Consider the following 18,998-nt stretch of genomic DNA (forward strand, 5'->3'; position numbering starts at 1 on the left):
GTTGAATAATGGCAGGGATGCTGAAATGATGTTGAATAATTCCAAATATGTTCTGTCTCTGGGTAAAGTAATGATTAAAGGTGATACCATTAATATGTTAAATTCGGAATGATATTCTAAATGATGATATACAGGGATATTCGGTAATAATAATTCAACGAAATAGAATCAGAGCAACGTTTAATTTAACATAGTATAAAAGGTTCACAAAATTATTCAAAATGATTATTCGTGATGGTATTCAATAAGACATCTCGTTCTCATATTTGATAATATATTTCAAAACTTATTCAGCATAATAAGTTCACTACAATATTTGAGGTGGTAATTTAATATAGTGTTCGTTGTGGTATAGTATAATAAAACGACAGGTGTCGACGAGAGTACGAATTAAGAATGGTGAGTTTGCGAAGATATTCGATATAAAGATCCACACCGCAGTATTCAGTATGTTAAATTCGAGATAACATGCAGTGTAACAAATCCATAAGGTTAAACAATTTATAATAATTATTCAATACAATAAAATTATAATAAATTTAAGATAATTATCATAGCAGTAATTCGCAGGGAAATATTGTTTAAGCAAATAATAATTTTAGCAATATATTTGGTATAATAATTTTGGATAAATTCAATGCTAAGGAAACAATAGGTTCGCAAGAATAATTAAAATAATTTAGTACAATAAGTTCGAGATAGGGTCAAAGCTACCAAAGCACGAAAATATTTAATATTTGATATTAATAAGACGAGTAATGACTCAGCAAAATATTTAATGTAATAATTTAGGGAAAATATTCAATATTATTAGAACAATTAGATTCTCAAAATATTTAATATAATAGATTAATGAGACAAGTAATAATTTCATAAAAATGTTTAACATAATTATTTACAATAATTTCCGGAACAGAAAATGTTTAATATCATAAATTTTAACAATATTTAATATTACTGAAATGATTAGTTTTCCAATTTAATAATTCACCAAGAAATTTGGTATTAACAAGATAATTAATAATTTTACGAAATATCGCGCACAAGTAATAATTAATTCCTCATCATTGTTCGTCTTCCCAATAAAGTTAGTATAATAAAACAAAGCAAACAATAATTCACAATTTATAGGCCACTAAAATATTCAATGCATTTCTAAAATATTCAAAATATTTTATCAAAATTTGAATATTCTAGACGGTGTGTAATTAATCATATCTTAATAGTTTCGTTGTTAAATTCAAGTTAGGCATGATTAATTACTATCTTTTAATTGAAAGATTCTAAGCTTTACAAAATTTAAGATTATTTCCTGATTCGCGCGGATAACTTGCTCGATCACTGAGATATAAGTTCTACACACATATATATATATACAATCACATATGAGGTTCAAGCAATAAGTTCGCAAGACAATATAAAGTCACGATAATAATGCCTTTTTATTTAAATGAGACTGCTGGTACTTACGGATGACTCCGGGTCCGCAAGGGCCACAATCTAAAATCTTATTTCCCCTTTTTCCTTCCTTCCGAATTCCGACAGATCGCTGAGACTTCGCTCTTTTGTGGAATTTCGAACTATCACCAAGATTCTTTTCAGAGTATCGTGATTACTTAAGACTGTTATAGAAATATTACTGTAGCGATACTGGAGTGTCGCGCGCTGGGACAAGATACCGTCTTTTATATTATAATACATCTTAATTACCCGCCCCCGCGTTCGCATCGGTTGCCCTAGTTCCGATGCATAGATGAGTAGGGTGAAATCGGCGGCATATCGATATCAAAGTTATCAGATAGTCTAAACAGTCTCTATGTCAGATTTTTTCAATGTTAAAGTAAGTATCATCAATTGCATCACCTGTCGCGGTGCAGCATCTTATTCTTGGAAGCCTTTTAATAGAAAATATTATTTAATTCTCTCAAGTCTTATTAATGGAAAACTTTTGTTTCAATATGATTTTGGGATTGACCATGTTTCAAATTGGCGCGAATGATTTCTCAAATAGTTACTATTTCTCAGGCTTCAAGAGTGATGCCGATTTATAAGTAGATTTTATCGGCAATATGTGCCGATATTATTAATTATAATGTTTTGGCCAATTAAAATTATTCTTAATTAATATTCACAATTATACGCGCCTTAACAATTTTATGCCTTGTCGAATATTTTGCAGAAGCCTCTAAATTGTTCTTAACTTATAGTAGAGTTTCGGTATTAATATAAGATTCGCAGGATAATATAATAAAAGTGATTGTTATTTAATTAATTATATCTATGATAATTGTATTCATAGACCATAGAGCTAATCAAGATTAATTTTTGTGAGACCTTTTACTTATGTCAGAAAGATATAAAGTTTTATAAGGTTTTAATGTTTCATAGTTAGATTGATTATAACAATGACTTATATATATTGTTTAAAGCTGGTGCAATACCTTTTAAAGCTTAATGGAATAATTAGTTAATTAATAAAATGTAATTTTTAATTAATAAAACATAATTCTTATTTGCACAGGGTTAGCGCAGTAATTTTGTCATTAATTTTACTAGTTGTGCCTTTAGTTTTTATAAGTTTTAATTGTTTATTAGCAATAAACAATTGGATAATTAATAGTTAGGTTTACGAAAGTTTGGTATAATAAACCTTGAAGTAGTTATTTTAATTTGGTAGGATTAGTAAAATTAATTTATTTAATAACAATTTTTTCATTCGTTAATTAGTATTTTGCTTATGTATTCTCGAGTAAAACCCTTAAATGATTATATTTCGTGAATCAGGTATTGGAGGGAGGGCGGAACAGTACCAGTACCATCAGGAAGGCTCATATTTACATTTGGGGGGGGGGGGTAGTTTCCCAATTTTAGATCGCTTATAACTCGGAAATGGTTTAAAGTGTCGGATTCTAGGTTGCCCCCAAAAATTCTGTTTTCAAGAGCGCTTCTAATGGCTATTTTGAATTTTCGAAAATCTCGAAGTTTAAATTTTGAATTTCAAGATTAAAATAAAATTTGTATATTTGGATACTGCGAGACGTACTGGTTCTGTTTATGGTGTTTCTATAATTTTAGGAATTTTAGTTCAGAAGGTATCGAGTTTACAAAAATTTTAAGTGAGATTAAATATTTATAATTTTAATTTTCCTATAAACAATATTAATCTTGATATAACCATCATAATTGCGGAAAGCAGTCATTCAGAATTTTAAGATAAGCATGAGTAGTAAAATTGAAAAGGTGTCAGTAATATAGGACTGAATTGCTTGTTAGTTTACTTCTAGTACGCTAGATGGCTCCCCGAGTATGATTCAAGAATAAGTATCTGGGGTCTTAGGTCTGCCCAGGTTGTTATGCTGAGTCAGTTTAATACTACCCTAGTAGTCTGTACTTTATCTCACAATTCAAATGGACTTTAATCTTTGTTCTACGGGTATGCATAAGTATCAGGGAAAGCCATGGGGTTAATAGAGGATAAATATAAGTAAAAATATAGAAATAGGAAGAAAAAATAAAAAGGGGAGGGGTTGGGATGATGGGACGTCACAATAGACTGCTTAAAAAAAACTCGAGGTTAAAATATTTGTGAAAATAGATGTCGTTTTAGGGTGCGGTCGACTTGCCGCTACGAATACTTTGAAGCATTCTTTAATTGATTAATTTATAAAATTTATTCTTTTGATTGGTTAGGCGGCGTCTACAATGGGATCTTAAAACGTAAGATTTAAGAAATTGACCAATCACAGTCGACGATCAGCTGTTGTTGTCGGCGAGAATCATCCCGCGTGGATGATCCTCCGCGTCGGCGGTTTCCCCCTCACTACGGGGTCCCCGTGTGCGGTCAGGATCGGTAGCTCAGTGCGCGTACCGGGATCCGGATAACGAGCGGGGCGGTGGTCTGCCACTCACTATGTGGCGCGAGGAAGCGCTCAGTGCGCGCTGACAAGGAGAACCGGGTGTGAGGTTAAGTTCGGCACTCAGTGCGTGCTCTGGAGGCTTAGCTCAATTCGCTAAGAGGATCGGTCGGCTCAGTTCGCTAGACCGAGGAGATCTGCTCTCTTATCACCAGCGGAGGGCTTTTATAGCCCCCGTTTGATGACAAGAGGAGCGGAGATGTGCGGGGAGACGAGATAATCGGAGGGGACTACACGAGGTAGGAGGGTAACGGCCTCGTATCTATATGCCTTAATGGTGGCGGAGAAACGGCTCGTTATTACTTAATATATAAAATAAATACATATGTAAATTTTCGTAATAGATGTAATAAGATTTATCTTACGTTTATGTTATGAAGAAAATTAAATTAATTCAAAATATATTTTAAAAAATTTAATTTAATTGGGAAGAAAAAAGAAGGAAAGAAGGAAAGGAAAAATATAATTTTAATAAAATAAAAGTCACAAATGTGAGTATTATATTTTAAATTTTGTTATGCTTTTTATCTCTTGCTTATGTTGTTATTCACGCATTCTTGCGATTTCGTCCTTTCATACTTTCATATGCTCTCTTGCTTTTTCATACTTTCGCGCAGATGCTTTCACATTCTTGTATTCTTATACTCTTTTATTCTCATGATCTTATTTTCTCATTACGTACTTTTTCACTGTTTTATTTTCGTTTCTTCTATTAGTGACGCCATGTTTTGTCGAGACCAATCAAGACAATAATCGAGATGGCACGACTCTCTGTATATATATAGGGACTCTATTTTTATGAAACCTTTTAAGGTGCAAATTCATGGGACGCTGAAAGCCAGCGTTGAGCGTCGTCGCGTGACGTCACTTGACGCTTGCGTCAAGAAAGAGAAGTTGGATATTTCCAACTTCAAGCGTCGAAACAGCGCAAGCAGCGTTGAGCCAGTATAATACATGTGCAATAATCGCGCGATAGAAAGGTTTTGGTGTATTTCAAACAAATAAACATGGAAGATGTAAGTAAAATATTTTTATTAGTTTATAAAAAAAATATTTTAATTACTACAATAAAAATAATATCAATAATGTAAAATGTAGTAAGTTTATTAGAAGAGATTTTTAGGTTAAGTTGTAGTATTAAAAGTTTTTCAAATACAAGTTTTACAATTTTATATATTTTTTAAGGACTTTAGAATTGTACACACTTGCGGAATATGCGAGGAAATATGTGAAGTCGAAAACTTTAAAAGTCATTCCTGCTTGGAAGGATACAATAATTACATGATTGATGAAAATACTTTATATTTTTATCCAGTATTAGGTAACGTAAGTTGATTTTTTATTATATTTTAAGAAATTCATATTTTAATATACCAACATGTTGTAGATGATGGGACTACAATTATTAGACGCAGTGAAATTAATAATCAGGAGAAAATAGTAGCAGAACCATTTCAACAAGGTAAATTAAAACTAATTAATAGCAAGTTAAACCTAAGCAACCAAAAGTATCATTAAAATACTAAATATTTTGTGAACATCTGTGTTTACTTTGGGTATTTTCCTTTTACGGAACACAATCAACACTTTTGACACAAGTTGACACTTATTGTCACTTTTCATTTAGAATTTGATACAAACTCAGTCGGCACACCTTCGAGAAAAGTCAAAGTGTGTTTTGATCAAAGAAATGTATTTAATTCCAGTATGTCGATAAAATCTTTACATATCCATATATGTATATTACAATTTTTGAAGTGTTCATGTAATAGAAAGTTACAATATTAAGCATTATGTATTCGGTATTCATAATAACAATTTATATTTTACATTAAAATTTATAAACTGTATTAAAACACTTACAAAATTTGAAAACATATCGATTAAGAATTTTGCGATAACGCTTGTAAAATATATTAGGTATCATAATATATACACACTTATTTGTATATCATGTTTTATTTAATTGTGACAAACTGTGTTTGAGTGGGTCAACCTGTGTCGATTTGTATCTCCTAAAGAAAAGCAGCCTTCATTAGAGAAGAATAAAACCGGTTGTAATAAGAGATAGCTGTATTATAGTTTACTTCAATTATTTAAATATTTTAATATGAAAATAATTATTTCAGTACGTACGTCAACTACATTAAATAAAACTAAAACAAGTAAAAGAACATCAAAATTTAATTTTGACGACGAAGAAACGTTGATACTCGAGGTACAAAACAGACCTTCACTATGGAACTATTCATTATCATTAAGAGAGCGAAACGGAAAACTAAAAAAGCAATGTTGGGAGGAAATTGCTCAAATTTTTAACGGTAAGAATAAGTTATATAGAAGGAATAAGTCCCAGATGCGCAGAGTGGAAAACGGACACCACCAATCAAATTTTATAAATTTAATTAAGGTAACTAACTTTAATTAAAGTACTCATCGGATTGGTGATGTCCGTTTTACACTGTGCGCATTTGGAACGTTTCCTATACAAGACTTCCTAAAAGTACAGACTAGAAAATAGTCTTAATAAGTAAAATTTTTATTACAGGAAAATTTAGTACAGAAGAATTAAAAATCAGATTTAAATCACTTCACGACACATATAGAAAAATTATTCACTCGGAACATCAGGCAAGTGGATCTGCTCGACAAGACATAACGAAAAAGTGGTCTCATTATGCATCCATGCAATACCTTCGTGATTCCTGCTTGTATAAAACGTAAGTTTTGTGTTTTAACGCGCGCGCGCGCACACACACACACACACACACACACACACACACACACACACACACACACACACACACACGTGTATATAAATGTATAAATAATAAATAACACAATTAATATATTAATAATTAATATACACAATTAATTATATATATGTGTAGATAAATTTAGAAATTTATAAATGTCTAGGACTATGTCTAACATTGGAATTAATGAAAGGATACATAATCCATCAAGTGCAAATGATGACGAAGAAGAATTAGAAAGTATTCAAACAGGTATTGGAAAAGGTTTTTATACACTGTTATTAAAACATAAGGACACCAATGAAGGTACAAATAATAAGATACAGATAAATTATATTATGCATATTTATTTTAGAAATTTCATAAAATATACAATAAACAATAGATATCAATGTTTATTTTTTTATACAGTCATTATTTATACATTTATAAGGTTTATTTGAACATTTTTAGTTTAGACATTTCTTTAGTCTACATGGTTCTGATTATGTAATCTCTAGATTTATCTCTAAATATTTTCATCTGTGTACAAAAATAATCATTGATACGTAATGTTTGTATTGTATGATTAATAGAACTTTTACTATAAATATACGTGACATAATTTTAATCTGTACCTTATTTACTATGCTCTTTATAATATTGTAATAAAAAAATTAATAACTTTTAGACTCAACCGAAAGAAGAAAAAAACCGAGAAAAGAGGAAACTACAAATGCAATCGAAAGAATTGCCGATGCTATTTGCCAACCTAATGATTTTCTTTTACCTTCACCCCCTATGCCGGATGAAATAGATTCTTTTTTGTCTACTGTAGGACATCGTTTAAGACGAATGTCGCCTCGAGTACAATTAGATTTAATGCAAGAGATATTTGACATTACATATAGAGCATTAATAAGTAAAAATGCGTAAAAAATATATATAACTTTTTTAAACGTGCAAAGTAAGATAAAAATATTTTTGTTTTTGTTTTTTATTATAATTATTTTATTTTAAAATTTATTAGGCATATGTGACATTGTTTTATTTTTTAAATGTAGACAATATTAGGAAAAATATTTTTGTTTTTATTACAATTATTTTATTTTGGAATTTATAAGCATACATTATATATGTACACGTTATATAAGTATACACATATATATTAAATATTATATGTAATTAAAAAGACTTTATAATACAAATAAAAAATTTTTGTTGATTACAAAACTTCAATTTTATTTTATTTCATATATTTAATATAGTACTTAGCACATATTATATTGCCATGTTAGAGCTCCTTCGTTATTAAAATATTCACAAAATTGTTCGCGAATTTCCATAGCGTGACGAGAACAATTATTACTGCCAGTTCTCGTTATGTTTTCCAAAGCACTATTATTTATTTCTTCTCTCCAAGAACCAGGAATAAAACCATCAGAATCTTCTCTATCAATTATCGTTGGAGTTACATATTGATTTTCATCAGTATCCTGTTTCCGTATCCAATTGTGAAGACACACAATTGCTTGTATAATCTTCATTGATTTTTCGACAGTGCAAATAATAGGTCGTTTTAAAATTCTCCAACGACTTACTATAATACCAAAAGTATTTTCTATTGTCCTTCTTGCCCGACTAAGACGATAATTATAAATTGTTCGTTCTTCATTTAAGTTTTTCCCAGGGTAAGGCCGAAGTAAATAATTTGTCAGTTGAAAAGCTTCATCACCAACAAGGACATAAGGCAATGATTCTCCATTTGATGTTAAAGGTCGTGGTTGTGGTAAATTCATTTCCATATTATGGAATTTTTGACCTATAAGAGAATCTTTAAAGATACCTCCATCACTACGTCGACCATAAGCACCAATATCGACAAATGTAAAACAATAATTGGCATTACAAATTCCAAGTAAAACAATACTGTGAGTGTGCTTATAATTAAAATAAGAAGAACCTGCATTATTTGGACACTGAAAAAGATTTATGTTATTTATTTTCTGTAAACAAAAACATTATAGGGTATATATATGTATATATGTGTGTATGTATACCTGAATAAGAACATGTTTACCATCGATTGCCCCAATACAATGGTTAAAATTCCATTTATGTTCAAATTCATTTGCAATATCTAACCAATCTTCTTCTTTTAAACAGGATGGAAGTACTTCTTTTACCAAACAATTCCATATAGCACTGCATGTTTCTTCGATAATATTACTGACAGTTGTTAGTCCAACAAGGTATTGGTAAGATATTGAAGTCATCGAGTCACCAGACGCCAAAAATCTGTATAAAATATTACATGACTTATACTATACATTTACTATAAAAAAATAAATATACTAGAAAATAAATTTATAAAGAACCTTAATGTCATAGATAGCCGTTCTGCAGGTGGTATTGGTTCCCTAATTACAGTTTGTTTAGTTAGAGAAGGTGCAATTATGCACAATAATTCTTCATATTGAGTTACACTCATACGAAAATAATTTCGAAATCTACTGTCTTCTAATGTAATTACAGGAAATATTGCATGATAAAATCCATGTAATTTACGTTCTTGAAATATTGGTTCGACCCAATAACGTTTTTTTGAATAATTTCTTTTTTTCTTTTTTTGTACTTCATTGATAAGAAGTGCTATTAGTGCTTTCCTTTTTATTTGTTCCCTTTTTAACAATTTTTGATTACATTCCTGTAACCAAACTTGATATTTATTAATAAAAGACATTTTTATATCACTCACGACGCCGAAATCTTCACGCTGTTCTCCTTTTCATGGGATTTCGATTGACGCTGGCGTCAATTGTGGTCACATGACCTTCTTGCCGCTGAAAATGAGCGTCAAGCGTCAGCATGAAAAGGCACCTTTATAGGCTGCGATCGAGTTGCCGCTACAAATGCTTCGAAGCGTCGAAGATTAGGGCGGCGTCTACAATGGGATCTTAAGACGTAAGATTTAAGAAATTGACTAATCACAATTGAGTATTCTTATAAAAATCGACTGTGACTGGTCAATTTCTTATGGCTTGAAGTTTAAATCTTCATTGTAGACCAGTGCTTGAGCCTAGTTGCCCTTTTCGAGCCGATTCCCGAACGCGCCGCCTCCTATGCCCCCACTACCGCGCGCGGCCTTGACGGCCGAGCCGCCGATCTCGCCCGTACGCTTTGTCTCAGGAGCAGCTCTGTATAAGAAATGGTGCCCTGCACCACAAAATTCATTAAAATTACTCTAAGTAAATAATTTTTGTTTTTATAAACAAAAAAGTACTAATTTTTTTATTTCTAATTTATTTTATATGTAGTATAACAATATGTAAAAACATAATATATAAATTAGAATTTAGACAATAGTTTAATTTTTACATCACCCGTGAGGTATTATTATTGATGCTTTTTTTTAAGTGATTTTCTCAGTAGGCCTAATCCACTAAAAGATGAAATATAATATATAGCTTGGCATTCTTCTAATTTTCCTGTCGTTTTTATATATCTTACAATATATAAAATTTTGTTTTCCTGCCAAGCTGTATATTATATTTCATCTTTTAGTGAATTAGGCCTACTGGGGAAACCACTTAAAAAAAAACGCATCAATAATAGTATCTCACGGGTGATGTGGAAAACTATTGTCAAAATTCTAATTTACATATTATGTTTTTACATATTGTTATACTACATAAAATAAATTAGTAATAAAAAAGTTAGTACTTTTTTATTTATAAAAACAAAATTATTTACTTAAAGTAATTTTAATGAATTTTGTGCAGGGCACTATTTCTTATACAGAGCTGCTCCTGAGACAAAGCGTACGGGCGAGATCGGCGGCTCGGCCGTCAAGGCCGCGCGCGGTAGTGGGGGCATAAGAGGCGGCGCGTTCGGGAATCGGCTCGAAAAGGGCAACTAGGCTCAAGCACTGTTGTAGACTACGTTTTAGGTAGTATTTAAATTAGGAGTGAAAAAGTAGAATGCGGAAAAGCGGATAGAGCGTAGAAGCAAAAACTAGAGAGAGATAGATGATATTCTTTTTTTTTGTAGCTTTTCCTTCTGCTTTTCTTTATTTTGTTCTTCTGCTTTTAATATGAATGCTTCCTTACATGTAAAGATTTTTTTTATTAAAATCTTTTTTCATTATAATTATTTTTTTTTTAATAGTTGTTGGACCACGACGAAATATTAGATATTGTCCCAGAATAGCCAGGAAGTGAGCATGATAGCCGAATATTACAAAACTCACGCATATATATGCGGCACAGAGAAAATAAATTAAATGGAATGCTCATTGGTGATGCTGGGTGAACGAGGTTTGTATAATTCTGTAATTATAACAGTAATAATTTTTTATTGTACTAAATAATTTAATGATCAAGCATTACAAAATAAATAAAAATAGAAGTAAAAAGAATGTAATACATATATGTATACATATATAACATGACACTTTTGTTATTTTGCATTTCTTCTTTTGTATATAATTATAGGGTGCTTTCCCTATTTAGTGACACAAATCGACACAAGCATCGTTCTATCTTTTTTTATTTTCCATGAGTACCAAAGATAAAATGATACTTGTGTTGACTTGTGTTACTAAATGAAAAGTATCTATAATTAAATGTTGCTACATGATTAAAGATAACATTAAATAAGAAAATATTATTTATTAATGCCGCACACGCAAGCGCGCGCGCGTGCATGCGCGAACGCTCACACACGCACACGCACGCACGCACGCACGCACGCACCCATGCACGCACAATTCACGCACTCCCACACAAAGAATTTATGTATTTACGTATTTTTTTGCAGTTACAACATAATTCATACGAGGACAAGAGGAATTGTCGAGAGAACTTTCGGCGTTTGGAAACGCAGATTTCCGTGCTTATCGAGAGGCCTGAGTACAAAGTTGTTAACTTCCACAACAATTGTTGTAGCATGTGCTGTTTTGCATAATCTAACATTGATTTTTAATGATAATTTGGAAGAAGATGAAGAAGAAGAAAATATAAATGACGAAGTTCCAGTGCCTTAGCCTCACTGGCAACCTGGAGATGGTTTTGTCATACGAAATGCATTAATTGAACGACTTTTTAGATAGAAAATATGAAAAAAAATTTTTATTTACCATTTGTTCTTGTATGTAATTATTTTTTTAGTTAGGTGTATTTATATATAAAATGTATTTAATTTTAAGGTATTTTTAGATTTATTAAGTATATTTAAAAGTAAGAAAAAATTCATATTACATTTCTTTTATTTGTTTCAATACTTGCTACATATTTCATAAAAATAATGTGTTAATTTTGCGACAAATTGTTACTTATAAAACGTATTTATTGGGACATAAATAATAGAAACATCATTGAAGTTAACATTAATTATAGAATATCATTAGAAACATAGTTTATATATATTTAAAGTATTATGTTATATTGTTTAAAATCAATTTTTTTATGAAATAAAACATTGCACGATAACATCACACAAAACTTAGTTTTGCTTTTATTTATGCCAACATATATATTTTATTACATCATTTAAAACAATTGAATAAAATTGAAATACACCATAAAAATGTAAAAAAATATATCCATGTATCCAACATGTATAATTCTTGCTGAATTTTATCGACATGCATCTCTTATCATATCTTACAATCTTAAATTAATATTTTCTTTGTTTAAATATTGTTTTTCTAAAATTATCAGTTTAGTTTGATTAATTTCTGTTTCTAATTTATTTATATCGTTTTTATGATGTATTTCAATTTCATTTAATTGTTTTAAATGATTTTCTTTAATTTTGACCATATTTTCTTTATGTCTTAACTTGGCAATCGCTAAATGCTGCTCTTGCTCCATCACTAGTTTAATACGTTGAATTCTTAAGTTTTCTTCTGTATCCGATAAGTCTTGCTTTATGCATTTCCTCTTTTTTCGTTGTAAATCTGGAGTAGACTGTTTCTGATGTTTTCAAAGTTGGTGTATCTGTAAAACAAAAAAAGTAATTTTGCTTTATATTTTGTACGTCAAAGAAATATTAATATAAAATAATATAAAATTTAATCATATAATTAATGCTATATAACAATAAAGGTAAAGAGAGGTCAATCAACAAGCAAACAATAGGTTGGAAAGAATAATAGTTTTTTATTCTCTTTTATTCTTTCCAATTTTGCTCATTAATTGACCTTTCTTTATCTTTATTGCTATTGTACCAAACGAGTTTTAGATTTACTTTTAAATTTCTTATGTAATATATACCTTGTAAATCAGCAATTTTTATATCGCTCTCATCATTAATCAAATGCTCGTTTGCACTACTCTTTTTAAATTTTCATTAGTAGATATTATATCTGCAAACTTGTGTTTATCTGAAATGCATAAATAAAAGTTAATAACATAAAAATAAAACAGAAAATCTCAATAGAAAAGGCTCAATAGATTTATATTGCCAAAAGTTCAAAAGTGATATAATTAATTATTATATTTTATTATTATATTTCATACGTATCATACTTAAAAAATATTAAAATACAATAGCATTTAAAAATATAACTTATATAATAAATACCTTGTAAATCAACAATTATATCGTTGTCATCATTTGCCAAACAGTTTAACATATTGTTGCGCTTCCCGAAGCACTCTCGCATTTCCACCAACACACACTCTTCCGCTCGCGAGCGCGGCGGAATAAAAACACGCTTTTGGCAAACGAGAAACTTTATTAAAAGCTGCGAACACGATTACAACTATTCCAAGCACGTCCGCACGAGTTGACGTCTCAGGAAGTTCTAAACAAAACCATTTGTTTATACATAATTAAGCAACGCCGGGGCCGATAGACTCAGCTGACTGAAGCAATCGATATATTGATTTTTCGCGTTAAGCTTGCGCTCACAACGCGCGCAAAGCTCACGCTCGCGAAGCTCACGTTCGCAACAATATCTACATTTTCATTTGCAGATATGTTAAATACCAACTCGCGTTTTTCTAAAATGCATACATAAAGTTAATAAATAAGATTAAAACACATTAATATCAGAAAAGATTCAATAGATATAATTAATAAATATAATCTATATGTAGAATAAAAATAATATCAATAAATATAACTAAAATAAATATAATTAAGACTTAATAAATATCACTGTCAGACAAATTTAATTTCTTTTTTTAGATCACGAACCAGACAAGATTCTTACAGATTTTTTGTCGCTAAAAACGAAACTATTTATAAAAGTGTTCTATTACGTCACATTTTAAGATACTTTAGTTCAAAGGTATGCTTAACTTACTTTGGTTCAACATAATTAATTTCAGACTTACCTTTAATTTCAGTTTCTGTCATGTTTGATGAGAACAGCACTGGTGCATTTTCCATAAGATGCGGTGCAATATTAAGAATATCGGGGTCCACACTTGCCTCTATATCTTCTGGTCTTCCACTAGTTGCTAGTCGCGTGATTGCTTTTTTTTAGTTAAAACTTCCCTTTGAGTTTGCTTCAAATTAGTCCATAATTTTTTTAATTGTTGCACTGTTCTCTATAACCAAAATTTTATGTAAAACAATATTTTTAAGCATATGGATTAATTACATTTTATAGTATTATATTCTAAATTATAGTTCTCATACCTCTTGACAGATTAGTGCTGACTCGTTATATTGTTCACATATCTCATTCCATGCAATATCCTTGTCTTTCAATGTTGTAGCATCACTTTTCTTTATTTCTATTATATTTTTATATTTTTCAAGTATTTGTAAAAATACTTTTCTCTCCATCAATGTATAATGTCTGTTTTTACTTGGAATAGGCTTATTATCTTTGCACGACATTCTGTAAATAATACATTACTTAATTATAAAAATAATTAAATAAAATTTAAATAAATTTTTCACATTATACTTATCCTAATAAAATATATTTTGATTGCAAACTGACATTTAAACTGTTAACTTGAAAGTAGTATATTATACATTCTAATATAATTTTAAAATCTAATTTTAAAATCATTCTAATATAATTAAAAGTAATATTTGATTGCAGGCTGATATTATTAATATCTTAACTGTTAGCATGAAAGTAGTTTATTATAATATTTCATAATATTTCAATAATAGTATCATTCTAATATAATTTTAAAATAATAGTTCTACAAATGTTTCGACTTAATTCAGTCAACTGTTAAAATTATAAATTTGTCAAGCTGTACAAATTAATTATCAACTTACGTGAATAACAGGTAACAATTTTGTTGTGGAGAACGTGTGAAGCAAGCAGGGTTGCCAGATATTCTTAGTTTAAAGTAGCCGAAATCCCTATGTCTAGGGAAGTAGCCTAAAATCGCCATCTCGACGATATACGACCATTTGCACCAAACTCTGATTAACTTAATTGTTGATTATTTCATTGGAATTGACCAATAGTATTAACACGCACAAACACATACATACTTGGACACTTGCAAAATATGCGTTTTGTGATCACGCGAAGATCACGTTGCGATCCCTAGAGATATGTTTGTTATTTTTGAATAAAAATGAAATATATTTGTATTACTGTAAATATAACATTATTTTGCGTAATTAATTACTTCCTTCCCTTCCTAAGTTTACGCAGCTATATAATAAGTATTATACTAATATAATAAATTTGATCTTTCAATTTGTTTTTCAACAGGCATTTATTTTAAACAGCAATAATACTAAATAAAAAATTCTTATTTAAACAGGCTGAAACTTGTTTCTACGAAGCCTGCGGTAAAAAAACGAGTATCGTCGCTAACAAAATAGTCTATTCGTTATACTTATATTGTCCAGCATTTTGTGCATCTGAAATAAAACAGACATATACATCTAAAATATTGGAAAGAGAAAAGAGGCAAAATCACCTAGCGTAAAGAAAATGATAATGAAGCAAAAATAGGTATCCGTAGAAATGTGCGAGCCAAGAGAAAAATTCTTCTCTCTGGTGCGAGTACGATGAAAGTGAGTCCTGCTTCGAACGCTAGGGCCCTGACATCAACGCGCTCAGCCAGCGATTGTCATCTCTCTAAATTTCTTGGAGTGAAAATACTGCCACTACAATTTTTCGGGTGATTTTCCACTCAATAAGAGTTAGAATTCACTCTGATAGAGTGAATTTTTAATTTTTATTGGAGTAGAAAATCACTCGAAATCACGTGTGGGACTCTGCTTTTGCAGAGAGAAACCTAAGAGCGGCCACTGCGGCCTTTTTCGCGCGACCGATATTTGACTAGCATTAACAAAAAGCAAAAATGGTAATCCTAATGGCAATTTCCTCAATCAGACTTCTCTCTGCATATGCATAAATGCATTTCCTTGTTTCCTTCTGTCTAGCGCCAACTTTCCGCTTATCTTTCATTGCACTTTTATCATTGTATCCTCTATACATAAAATAATAAATACGTATTAAACGTATTTTTAGAGATGAAACATCAGATTTCGCTTCAGTTTCAACAACGTTATCGAGATAGTTTTGACGAGATCCTGAAGTTCTCGCGCTGCTAAGCGTAATAATATCATGTGTGCAATGTGTTAATATTGTTTCTTTAGCTTATGTGTGCAATAATGTCATGTGTATGAGCGAAATAATATTATGTGTGCAATCGTACGTAAAGAAGTATATAAATTTATTTTATTTTCAAGTCACGAATGATTTACATATGATTTACTTACTTTTTTTATAAATATAAATATTATACCATTTGTACGCTTTGATAGAACTTTGATCATCATAGATTTAATTTCGTAGATTTATTTCATTTCAGAGGTAATCGAAATTTAACATAACAATAAAACCATAACCTACTACAGCAATAAAACAAATCAAATTGGTGCAAAAAAAAATAAATAATGCTAACACGCCGACAAAACGTATAACCGGACTATACAAATAAGGGTTTCTGTAAAAAAATGGAAGAAAAAAACATTTATAATGTTGTTTCAATTAAGTCATAATATTGTTTCAATTAAACTAGTATAAAGTAATTGTGCATAATACATACCCAATTAGTGTTATCAATGTTGTGACGAAAATGTCCAAATTCAGGCTAATATAGAAGATGGTGAAAACATACAATGTTGTCAGATTGTTTAATAAATTCAACTGGATGTTATATCCTAGCAACTGCAAGTTCACACAAATTTAATTAATATTTTTATAATAACTGTGCAGTTAGATACATTAAGTATCAATCTGTTTACTCACGTTTAACATTAGAAGAAAATTAGTGACCAGGTGCCCAAAAGTGAAAATTAAAATAGACCCAAGTATCGCTGTACATATATTAATTTAGTTAGAATTAAATTTTATAATTATAAATAAAATAAATTAACAAAAAAAATAATGCAAAGTTATTACAAAACACCCGAGTCGAAATATAGACCCTCTGAATGTCCTGCGTTCACTCGAAGTCATTTGAAAAAGCGTATGCCGCGCGCTGTACTGCGCATCCTGTTTATAACCTATTTGGACTCTACTTCGAGGTTTTGTTATTTCAAGATTACTGAGACCCTCCTCAAACTTCCTCGAGTATGATCAAACCTTCATTTGCTCTCGTTACAATTCCATAGCTTGTACCATGACTCCACGTATCCTCCCTAAACGTCCTAATATTCCGCGCTCCGTGAGGGCCTCTGGACAAAATGCAAAGATTTGTGCACAATAAAGAAAATTTAGGGAGAAGAATATTAAACATTAGGCGTAGGAAAAAAGAAGAAGGAATGTTCTTTCCCCCTTTCCTTCACCTAATCATTAATATTTATTCCTATTTCTAATATTTCTTTTAATGTACGCAAACCTTAGCAATTGTTATGTTCAGAAGCTGTTCAAGCTCACACAAAGACACACAGTATCAATTAGCACACGAAATTTGGTAATAACAAACTGTATATCAAATGATACACCTTCAACTTCCATAGAATGAGTGTAGTCGGCTATTAAAGATGCTACATACTAAATAATAAAAATTTTTTATAAAATTACAACTATTATAGTGGACAATTTTAAGACCCATTATAATAGCCCTACTTTAGGATCTAAGAAGGCTTCTTGGTGGTCTCTCCGAGAATTTTATAGAGGGTACACGGAGGCTTAAGGGAAAAGTATACAAACCCCAATAGATTTATAAAATTGTATGACAAAATATTGTAAAAGATTTTATAATCCGTCATTATAAGGGCATAGTTGAGAAAATAGATGTAGAAGCATTAACCTTTTATAAAACATTAATAAATGTTTGCGCAATTAAATTTTGAAATGATATGTTGGCATAACAATAGCGATATGGCAAATCATCTTAACGGCACATTTGTAAAATTAAATTTAGAAATAAATTGTGCAATAATTGAGAAAAATATTTTAGTTCGTAACATGTTTAAAACATTTAGAAATATAATTGTGCACAAAGACTCAAATTATTCCTAAATTATGATGCACAAATATTGAAACATGGAATGTGTAATATTGCATGTTTCAATATTTGTGCATTATAATGTAAGAATGATTTAAGAGTTTCTGACCACTATTACTATCAATGAGGTACTTAACTCTCCAACGGACGCAACTAATCTGTTAGACAAAGTGCCTTTTTTTAAAATCTTTATTAAATGTCTAGTGAATAAGTGATATTTGTTAAATTCATTGTAATACCTTTTGATATTAATTTTGAATTAAATATTGAAGATTAAATGCTGTAAATATTGCACATTATTATTGCTACATTATTGCTGCATTATATTATAAAAATATTGAAAATTATAGTGTGATAATTTTTAATGCTAAAATAATTGCAAAATATTTATGTTTTAATATTTGTCTAATCAATCTTTAACAAATATTATTTAAGAATTATATTTTGACAAAACTGTTGCGTTATGACGAATTATCTTAGCACAATTTTTAATGCCATTATTGTGCAATGTTTGCAAAATTTTCTTATCGGGGAAGTATCTATCGAGGGTCTATTAGGGAGAATATTTCAAGGTTTTATCCAGCTAGCGACGTCAAATCTGCGAATTGTGGCGAGGATGAACGGAGAGTTTCCAGACTCCGCGTAACCTCCGAAGCAGAGATGGGTGGCAGGAAATACTTCTGTCTCCAAATTACACATTCAATTACATATTACTTTTATAATTTGTAATTGAAATCCATTTAATTATCCATTATTTTCAGCATTTGTAATTTAGTTCCATTTAATTACTCATTATTTTGAGCATTTGTAATGGATGTCCAAAGTAATTAAATTACACTATTGTAACGTAATTACATTTGTGTGATTTAATTACATTTGCGTGATTTAATTACATT

General features: G+C 30.2%; 2 protein-coding genes and 2 long non-coding RNA genes across 12 annotated transcripts in view; 2 read left to right on the plus strand and 2 right to left on the minus strand.

The window, feature by feature from the left end:
* The window catches only part of LOC118646489, a 69,702-nt gene extending 62,015 nt beyond the window's left edge, over positions 1-7,687 (plus strand). The window contains exons 1-10 of one of the 8 annotated variants that reach the window (XM_036289625.1): positions 3,352-3,433; positions 3,691-4,153; positions 4,259-4,405; positions 4,728-4,930; positions 5,100-5,235; positions 5,302-5,376; positions 6,044-6,235; positions 6,463-6,634; positions 6,834-6,976; positions 7,341-7,686. In XM_036289625.1, coding sequence (XP_036145518.1) covers positions 4,922-4,930; positions 5,100-5,235; positions 5,302-5,376; positions 6,044-6,235; positions 6,463-6,634; positions 6,834-6,976; positions 7,341-7,585 — 972 coding nt within the window. In that variant the 5' untranslated portion in view covers positions 3,352-3,433; positions 3,691-4,153; positions 4,259-4,405; positions 4,728-4,921 and the 3' untranslated portion in view covers positions 7,586-7,686. Of the gene's footprint in view, positions 1-3,351; positions 4,154-4,258; positions 4,406-4,630; positions 4,931-4,951; positions 5,012-5,099; positions 5,236-5,301; positions 5,377-6,043; positions 6,236-6,462; positions 6,635-6,833; positions 6,977-7,340 lie in introns of those variants that run through there. The other 7 variants (XM_036289552.1, XM_036289514.1, XM_036289698.1 and 4 more) reach the window with 7 other exon arrangements.
* A 211-nt stretch (positions 7,688-7,898) lies between these two features.
* LOC118646770 (protein ALP1-like) lies at positions 7,899-9,685 on the minus strand. The gene is made up of 3 exons (XM_036290409.1): positions 9,028-9,685; positions 8,710-8,947; positions 7,899-8,628 (listed from the first exon to the last, which is right to left on the minus strand). The coding sequence occupies exons 1-3, from the start codon at positions 9,390-9,392 to the stop codon at positions 7,921-7,923; spliced, it is 1,311 nt and encodes a 436-aa protein (XP_036146302.1). The 5' UTR covers positions 9,393-9,685; the 3' UTR covers positions 7,899-7,920.
* An 820-nt stretch (positions 9,686-10,505) lies between these two features.
* On the plus strand, positions 10,506-11,775 carry LOC114255675. Its single transcript, XR_003626870.2, has 2 exons — positions 10,506-10,965; positions 11,468-11,775. It is a non-coding gene; the product is annotated as an uncharacterized LOC114255675 (long non-coding RNA).
* A 122-nt stretch (positions 11,776-11,897) lies between these two features.
* Positions 11,898-14,314, minus strand: LOC114255674. Of its 2 annotated transcripts, XR_003626869.2 has the most exons (5): positions 14,300-14,314; positions 13,993-14,208; positions 13,235-13,656; positions 12,925-13,034; positions 11,898-12,648 (listed from the first exon to the last, which is right to left on the minus strand). It is a non-coding gene; the product is annotated as an uncharacterized LOC114255674 (long non-coding RNA). The 2 variants fall into 2 exon arrangements; XR_004964226.1 differs by having other exon boundaries at positions 13,235-14,208.
* Between the last annotated feature and the right edge of the window lie 4,684 nt (positions 14,315-18,998).

Source organism: Monomorium pharaonis, chromosome 1, assembly GCF_013373865.1.
Source record: "Monomorium pharaonis isolate MP-MQ-018 chromosome 1, ASM1337386v2, whole genome shotgun sequence".
NCBI classification, from domain to species: domain Eukaryota; kingdom Metazoa; phylum Arthropoda; class Insecta; order Hymenoptera; family Formicidae; genus Monomorium; species Monomorium pharaonis.